Raw genomic sequence first — 9,395 nt, forward strand, 5'->3', positions numbered from 1 at the left:
TGCAAACATATACAGAGATATAAAACAAAAAACAATATATATTGTTTTTATATTGTTTTAATTGTATATATACTATTTTTAATTTTATTTTTAATATTTTATTTAATATTTAAAATTAAAGTTATTCCCACCACAACCACAGTATTTTTAATTTTATATATAATTAATATATATAATATTAAAATATTATATATGTATATGGGTGTGTGTATGTGTATGTGTATATATATATATATATATATAACGGATCGCATTTCCCCCACAAGACTTAAGTCCCGAGGTAAGTTACCTTACCCCGCTGTCTTTCTGTATTTCTAGCGCGAGTTCTCATGTTCCATCTCAGAGAGAGAGCGCGAAAGCGGAAAGTAACCCGAGAGTCCCCCGTTTCCCCCACCCCCGTAAGCGAGATCACGATTCTACTTTTCCTATCTCTACAGCCTCGCGCGACCGTCACGCAGCGAGGGCTGCTTTCCGGCCGGCCCTTGGCTGTCGCAAAAGCGCAAAGATGGCGGCGGCGGCTCCTTCGTCGGGTTACGCGGCTTGGGTGGCTCGGCTAGCCGAGCTGAAGAAGCTGCGGGGCAAGCAGCCCCGGGTGAGGCCTTACCAGCCCCTGGTGCTGGCCAACCAGGTCTCCAACCGGCGCCTGGGCCTCGGAGGTGGGTTTCCTCCACAGTCCCAGCTAGGGTTGTCCCCTCTTCTGTCTCCTATTCCAATGTAAAATCCTACGTCCTGTATTGATACTACAGTTTTGTCCTGAATTTCAGGTCTTCTCTCTCTTTCTGCTAAGTTAGGGACCCTCTCCGAATAGGTAAAAAAATGTTTACATGGTTTACAAACACGTGTTTGAAAGGGTGTGTGAAACGTCATGTATTTCATTGAATATTTACCAGATAAATTGTAAAGAGGATTATTGTAATAACCTGCAGTTGTATAAGAGTATACAGTATACCTCAGGTTAAGTACTGAATTCGTTCCGGAGGTCCATACTTAACCTGAAACTGTTCTTAACCTGAAGCACCACTTTAGCTAATGGGGCCTCCTGCTGCTGCCGCGCCGCTGGAGCACAATTTCTGTTCTCATCCTGAAGCAAAGTGCTTAACCTGAAGCACTATTTCTGGATTAGCAGAGTGTGTAACCTGCAGCGTATGCAACCCGAAATACCACTGTATATTTAAAGTAGATGAATAAATGAGCAAATTAAGTTAATTTGGATATGCAGGAGATATTAAAAATAAATTTAAGGAACCGCAGAAAGAGGGGGAAGGAAGTCAAGTTTTGAAATGTTAAAATGATTGGAAAATTAGTGAAATGTATAAACCTGAAAAGCATAAATAAAATTTAAGAAAAAGAAAAAGAAAGGTCACGTATTTGAGCTCTGGGTAGCCAAGCGCAGACAGATTTGCAAATTCATGAGTGTGTGTGTGAGAGAGAGACAAATGTCAAAGGGACCATCCTATTAGGCTGCAATAGATTGTCATGGATTGCTCTGAAGTCACTTCTCACCCAGCCCTGCCCTGTATTTTGCCAGACCAAAGGTGGCAACCATAGACTCCCAACTCAGACTGCACCCCGCTCCACTCCATGCGCAGCGGACCGCTGTGGCTACACCAACCTGGTTCAGCAATGTCCGTTAATTCCAAGGTATCTGCTGCTCTGGATATGAAGCCTAGAGTCATAGGGAGTTGGAAGGGTTCCCATAGGTCAGGGGTCTGCAACCCGCGGCTCCGGAGCCGCATGTGGCTCTTTTACACCTTTGCCGCGGCTCCAGGGCAGATACTAGCAAGGGGAGGAGGTGCATTGTGCGCCCCGACACTCCCCACTGTGGCGGGCGCTGTACTGGCTGTGACGTCGCATGGGGGTGGTGCGTGCGTTAAGTCACACACCGTCCCGACGTCACCTTCCCGCCCGCCTGCTACATTGTAAGGGGCATGTATGCTGGTCACTGCATTGAAAGGGGGCATGTACACTGGTCACTGTTTTGAAGGGGAGTGAAGAACACACAAACACAAAAAGGTAACTTGTTAATTTAACGTTTATTTCTATGAGGAGGAGTAATTCTGAGGGGTCAAACAAAGAAATAATAAAAAAGTGACAAAAAAGTTATTTTTATAATGACGAGTTTTGCGGCTCCCAGTTGTTGTTTATTCTTCGGAAACGGGTACAAGTGGCTCTTTTTGTCTTAAAGGTTGCAGACCCCTGCCATAGGTCATCTAGAACTTTTGCCCCAACCTGGGGCTTGAACCCACAACCCTTAAGATTAAGAGCCTTAGGCTCTACCGACTTTGCAGTACTGACATTTATTTCTTTGTCATATCAAAAAATTTTGGGCTGCATTTCAATCCCACTGTTCTCGGATGTATCGCACAAACGTATGTTCTAAAGACAGAGCTAGGGGTTCTTAGGTTTGTGAAGCGCTTGCTGCTCTGGGAAGGAAGGAAGGAGACTATTTCATAGAATCATATCGTGTAATTGTAGAGTTGGGAGGGACATCATGGGTCATCTAGTTCAACCCCCTTGCAATGCAGAAATCTTTTGCCCAAAGTGAGGCTCAAATATACAAACCTGAGATTGAAGAGGCTCACTCTCTGCAGTGCCAAATGAGCTGGTATTAGGATTGTGAAGCCCCTTTTCCCCTAGGAGGGAGGGATAATATTTCATAGAATTATATCCTTTATTTGTAGAGCAGTAGGGACCCTGAGGGTCATCTAGCTTGACATCCTGTGAGGGGAAACTGCCTACATAAATCTGGCGCTGCATGCGATTCCCGGTCCAATTTGAAACCATACCAGACCCTGCTTAGCTTTGCAAATGTGCTAACAGTTTTATTGTTGTGCCGCTAGGAGTAGCAATGTGACTGGTGCTAAACTTCACACCAGCACCCATACACTGATTTGATTTGATTCACTGTATTTCTGTGACACTTTTAGCTAAAGTGAATCTCAAAGCACTGCGAACCACACCCACACTATGTGAAGGAAAGGGTTGCAGCTTCTGGGGCTTCTCAGCTTAGAGAAAAAGCAAGCAACAGAAGGGCAACATGAGGAAAGTTTATAAAACTGCTCGGGCCATGGAGAAAGCAGACAGAGGAAAAGCCTCCCTCTCTCTCAAATGAAACACTTGTTTTATATTATTTATAAAATTTCCCATTACCTGAGAATCACAGGGTAGTTTTGCAATATTAAAAAACCCCATGAATTGTATAACATAATAAATGAAATAATAACGTCCCTGAAGGTGACACTTGCGCTGGGGTATTGGTTAGGGTTTTTTGGGGGGTGGGCTGTGAAGTTGTTGCTGTTATTGATATTAATTTCTGGTATCTTTATTTTTGGTCTTATGATTATGTGGAAATTGTTTGGTTTGGTTGTGTACTTTTTGAAGTTTTATTTGTTGTTTGTGAATACTTTTGCTATGTAAGTCTGTGGTGCAATGGGTCAGTGCGCCTGGCTGTTAACCAGAACGCTAATGTGGACCTGACGTGAAACAATCAGTGTTGCAAGGACATGTTTTTGATAGTTTCCACAGCAGAACCACACTGCAGCTTGCACACAGATATGCACACCAATATTTAAACAAAGACACTTGTCATGAATCAGCTAAGGTCTGTCCCTAGCTGGGTGAGGAACTACATGCATAAATACATTTTTTCATTATATAAACCATTCCTCATACCTGCTGTTGGATTGATGCATGTAAAAAGGGAGTTTCAAATAAACACCCTGGGTTTTTTTTTGGAGGAGTGCTGATTGGTCCAGGATCCCCACAGAAAGAATACATCTGTATGTGCAGAGCACATGTGAGGGCAGCTGTCAGATGCAACCTTGTCCACAGGTGAGGGATGTTGTTAACATCCCTAAACTGATAGAAGTGCAGGAATTGTACAAATCAGCTACTTGGGAGGGGGTGTTTCACAGATCATCGTGATTAATGTTTTTCTAACATGCTTCTATGCTGTGTGCATGCTTTATTTGGATTGGCGTTATCATTGCTGCGCTTTTGAAAACAGAACTCTTGGTGTGTTAAGTTCTACATATGCAACCTGAGGCAAATTGCTTAGTGATCTGTTTCTTTTATGAACAGAGCCTTTGCTATCCTATGTATCTGTGTATGTATAGTCAAGCTCCACTGAATTCTATGGGAGTTATTCCCAAGTGAGTTTCATAAAACTGCAGCTTAAAGTTCTTCATTCACACTGAAAACATGTTTGATGCTCATATGTCGTTAACTGAAACTGGCTGCTAATTTGCAGGAATACTTTTATCGCCTCCTTGGTCATTGTCACACATGCATGCAAATTTATGGGGTGGTGTGTGTGTGTGTGTGTGTGTGTGTGTGTGTGTTTGCCTACATTCAGCTGAATATGAATGTTTGGTTGAATTATTTTGCTTCATAGTGCCCTGAAGGCTACCAGACTTTGTCTGTGGCAAATGGCCAGAGGGAATAAATTCCACAACTGGAACACTGTAAAACATGCTAATTGTTCCCTCAGTATTTATAAAAGTAAAGTAAGGGAGAAAACCATGTGTTGTATGTAGGAAATATTCTTTCTAGTTGGCAGGGAAAAAAGGGTTGTTACTTTGTGATCAGGGCTGTATTTTCTTCAATTCAGTCTGCATAAAATTTCATAGACAATCCAAGAACTGGTACAGGCTTCTAAGAACCTTGCCTTTTAATTACAAAAAGTGAAACCTAATCCTTAAAAACTTATGTTATATTACATTTTGTTAGCCTTTCAAAGATTTCATATGGCCTTGGTTTAAAATACAGTGTTTGCCAAAACTTCTGCTGTTAAGTGTTCTAGAGTTTGTAACTTGTTCATCTCAAATGTCCTTGTGTTGTATTCCCTCCCTTTCTGTTCACCATTTATACGTGCATTTTCCTTCACACAGTTCCTTCTGGAAAAAGAAATTCAAAATTCACGAGAAGTGCAAACACCGAGTCCTTATCTAAACAGAATGCATTAATTGAGTTACATTATGAAACCTAAGCATGCTTACATTAAAATTTAATTCATTTTGAACTCAGAATTTGCCTTTCCTTTGTGGTTTCCTGTGCAGAAAAGAACAGTGCTACTATGGTGGCTTAGTTCAGTTGTTATGCCAGACCATGGTTTCCACTAACCATACACTAAAACCCAAATCATAGTGTGGGGTTCCAAGCAAATGATAGGTAAATTGAGGTTTAGATGCTTATCTATTTTCTCTCTTTGGTCACCCATCTTATTTTAGTTGCAGTGTCTTTGGTGGAACAACAGTCCTAACTATGGTTTATTAATTCAGAGGTTATGCCAATCCATAGTTAGCACAAATATTAGATTTGTGAACAATGTTTTTAAATTCTGGTTGCTGGCTCATTAGCTAACCATATTTTTGTCCAGTCAAAATGTCACACCAAACTTTCCTCAAACTTCCTTACCCGTGATCTAGCACGATGTCTGAATTGAACCGCTGACAACATATGAAGCTTTGAGAAGAGGCAGGCAGACTGATAAAACCATTGCCCTCATCCTTGTGGCTTCCTTACATATGAAAAGTACAGTCAAACCTCGGTTGTTGAATATAATCTTCGGGAAGCCCATTTGGCTTCTGAAATGTTCGACAACCGAGGAGCGGCTTCCGATTGGTTGCAGGAGCTTCCTGCACTCAGCGGAAGCTGCGTTGGACGCTCAGCTTCCGAAAAACTTTTGAAAAGTTTACTTCTGGGTTTTTGGTGTTTGGGAGCCAAAATGTTCCAAAACAGAGGCGTTCGGTATCCGAGGTTTGACTGTACAGTATTCAAATAGTAACTAGAAGTGAAGTTCCCAATTCCAATGGAGGCGTGTGTTTTCTTGGATTAAGGATACAATAGAAAACAGTGTGAAGAATCTGCTTACTTTTACCGTCTTCAGTGTTTCATGTGGTATTCATGCAATAGAGTTGTCACTGTTATAAAATGCTCCTGAGTAATGGCAGTTTCCTTTCTTTTCCAGAGGCAACATGCATCACAGAAATGTCATTAATGATGGCCTGTTGGAAGCAGAATGAGTTCAGTGATGTAACTTGCGCCCAAGAGATCCAGACATTCTTCAACTGCGCTGCAAAGGCAGAAGTAATTATGTCCCAATTTATCCTCTAATCAAGCTGCAGGAAATTAGTTTCCATACATCATTTGAGCATGTAATACCACCGAGGGCCTTCTGGCGGTTCCCTCATTGCGAGAAGCAAAGCTACAGGGAACCAGTCAGAGGGCCTTCTCGGTGGTGGCGCCCGCCCTGTGGAACGCCCTCCCATCAGGTGTCAAAGCGATAAATAAGTACCTGACATTTAGAAGACATCTTAAGGCAGCCCTGTTCAGGGAAGTTTTTAATCTGTGATATTTTACTGTATTTTTGGTTTCTACGGAAGCCGCCCAGAGTGGCTGGGGAAACCCAGCCAGATGGGCGGGGTACAAATAATAAATTATTATTATTATTATTATTATTATTACAAATCTCCATCATTGTGTTTGTATTATCCTGAGAGGCAGGTCATTACATTGTAATTGCTTACTGCTGAATGTTAACCTGAATGCGAAGGTGCAACCCAGATAATACAGCTTTAAAAAGATATGGTGTGCTGGTTAATGATGTGAGTAGTTTGAATATGTGAACTTGCCATTAGGACCCATGCATGGAGATTATAGGTCCATCACATACCAGGTGTCATTGAAACTAATGAAATCGCTACAAAACTAATGAGGTTAAGGCGTTGGTTACATCAGATGATATGCTATCGTGTGGCTGCATATTTTAAAAATACCGGTGTGTGGCAGATGGAATTGCTTCTGCAATTGTTGAAACATCTATTTCCTATGGCATCTGTGGTTTCATATCTGTATGTTTATTACTATTTTTTAAGTTCTCATCCTGCTTTTTAAACACAAGTTTCAGAGTAGTTCATAGCAAAAATGTCTAAAACAATAAGAAAATATATAATTGGAACAGAAACAACCAAACATTAAAAATACCTGAAAAAGAGCAGCTGTTTTTATTAGCAACTTTTTTCTGTTTTATATTTCTTTGGTTCTTGACTTATCGTGGGCAGTTTTGAGTTTCAGGAAAAATCGGTTATAGAAATTGCAAATAGCTGGTGCAGTCTGCACCAAACACAGTCCTGTTCCCTTCAAAGGGCTGCCAGATTGTTAACAGGGCTGCATACATGTGACTCCCATTTTGAAACAAATGCCTACAAGCCTGTCCACCCATTGGGATTTGGCATAATTATTACTGTGGCTGCATTATATTTTTACTGTTATTCTCAATGGTTTATTTTTTTGTAATAACATATTTTAAATTTTAGTGATGGCCTGGTTTTGTTAGCTTTTAATGAGGAAAATCAGGGTATAGATATGTTAAACAAGATGTACTATGTACAATCCAATTTGGAAGGAGAGAAACCTCCACTGTATAGCAGAGGAATATGGCCTTGTGTGTTAATGGACAACAGCAAGGAATTCATGTTTCAGGTAAGCTATAGAAATGTAAAAATCCCATGAGAGTTCTTTTTATAAACAAATATCAGTGTCCCCCCCAGTTTATAACTTTATGATATCTGGGGTGCTTCTGCTGTGCACTCCATGCCTGAAAATGAGATTGATCAAGTATTTGACTTCTCAACAAATCCAACCAGTAAAATAAAGGCTAAGCATGTAAATTTAGAATCCTGTACACAGTTCCTGGGGTTAGTACTTTTCAATTTGTTTGGGCATATTCCTGAGTTGATAAGCATGGGATTATGCCATTTTGTATGACTGTAAAAGAGAGAGAGAGAGAGAGAGACTTAAAGCTATCACTGCTATACCAATATAAATTCATGTAAACAATATTCAGGAAATTGACCAGTTCTTCTTGATTTTTTCTACAACACCTGAGTCACAGTCATTTAAAAAAATATATATTCAAGACAAGTTGTTTTTAAATGTGGTTATAGCTGTACATCAGGGCAAGAATTGCCTTCCCTTAAATTAAACAGGGCGTACAGTGATACCTCGGGTTACAGACTCCGCTAACCCAGAAGTAGTACCTTGGGTTAAGAACTTTGCTTCAGGATGAGAACAGAAATCGTGCTCCGGCGGTGCGGCGGCAGCAGGAGGCCCCATTCGCTAAAGTGGTGCTTCAGGTTAAGAACAGTTTCAGGTTGAGAATGGACCTCCTGAACTAATTAAGTTCTTAACCAGAGGTACCACTGTAAAGGACTCTTATTCCTGCCTTTGCTATGAAGCAATGATGCAGTTTCCAGAAGTAGGCCACCACCTACACAAGGGCATTTTTTACTTTGTGGAATATTTGGCTGCAGGCTTATAATAGTGGACCTGTATCTCAACCTTGTTAAAACGTGTAATGAGACAGATTAAGTTCTGTTTCCATCTTGCATGTAATAATCATTCCCATTGTGCAGGGGTGACTTTTGAGTGCACCCCACTGTGTCATTAAACCATAAATTGCAAATAACCGTGAGGGCATGTGCCAATGTAAACAAGCTTCAAGAAGGAAGAGGATGCCCGGGAACCATGGACCACAAAATAGAAAGTGTATCTGCCAGTGTTTTTCTTAGGGTTCAAGGATTACAGTCAATCAAATTGCTTCAAATCACAAGTGTTTTGATATAATACACATACTCTATAGTTACTTTGCCAAGGCTTCTGTTTTGTGAGTTACACTTATTCTTAGAAAAATATGATCCTCCCTTGTTGCTGCACAAGCCACTCATATCAACAGGAAACTGACTAGACGCAAATTGTGACCAAGTACATTCTAATAACGTCTTAAGGATATATTGTCCTCCTATTCCTAGGAATTGATAGTAAAAGTCCAGCTCCTCTTCCTTGACTGTAATATTTATCATTTCACTGTTTCAAATAAATTGAGTTACCACTGGCCTCTGACTGCAGCTCTCTCTGATTGTCCAGAGGTTGATGCTTGCAACATTGGGAATATTGGTGGGATTTGTGCGTCAGTTTAATAAATATAGGAAATTGTTTCTGTTCTTTTCAGGCAGAACGCAAGCAAAATCTTCAACAAGAATCTCTGGGCCAGTCGGGGAAACTTGGTTCAAAACAAATCAACAAATTACTGAAAAGGTTTCCAAATATCACATACAATTATTAAAGAGAATTGCTTCCCCAAGTATCTGTGAACTGGAATTTGAAGAAACTCACCGCTTGTTGGTCATTCCCTTTGAAATGGACGGGAAATGTTTTCCTGCATTTCATACTGTTTTTTGGAATAAAACTTCTGTTGAGATAAGATGAAGACCTAAAGTTTCCTTGGATACCAAGAGAAGCTACTGCAGTTATTTGACCAGATAAACTTTTGCTTGAAATGTTCTTCAATAGCATCAAATTTGAGTCGTCAGTGAAATAAAATCTTTTGTGAAATC

General features: G+C 40.5%; 1 protein-coding gene across 1 annotated transcript; it reads left to right on the top strand.

Annotated features, from left to right (window-relative positions):
- The first annotated feature begins 450 nt into the window (after positions 1-450).
- Positions 451-9,395, top strand: CHCHD1 (coiled-coil-helix-coiled-coil-helix domain containing 1). The gene is made up of 3 exons (XM_083502946.1): positions 451-656; positions 5,969-6,087; positions 9,011-9,395. The coding sequence occupies exons 1-3, from the start codon at positions 506-508 to the stop codon at positions 9,122-9,124; spliced, it is 384 nt and encodes a 127-aa protein (XP_083359072.1). The 5' UTR covers positions 451-505; the 3' UTR covers positions 9,125-9,395.

Source organism: Podarcis liolepis (genome assembly GCF_965112155.1).
Source record: "Podarcis liolepis genome assembly, chromosome: 5".
NCBI lineage: Eukaryota > Metazoa > Chordata > Lepidosauria > Squamata > Lacertidae > Podarcis > Podarcis liolepis.

Excerpts from the sequence above, each read along its gene's own strand:
- CHCHD1 (XM_083502946.1), top strand. The coding sequence starts at position 506 with ATGGCGGCGGCGGCTCCTTCGTCGGGTTACGCGGCTTGGGTGGCTCGG. Across the intron at positions 657-5,968 it reads CCGGCGCCTGGGCCTCGGAG|AGGCAACATGCATCACAGAA; the intron begins GTGGGTTTCCTC and ends TTTCTTTTCCAG. Across the intron at positions 6,088-9,010 it reads ACTGCGCTGCAAAGGCAGAA|GCAGAACGCAAGCAAAATCT; the intron begins GTAATTATGTCC and ends TGTTCTTTTCAG.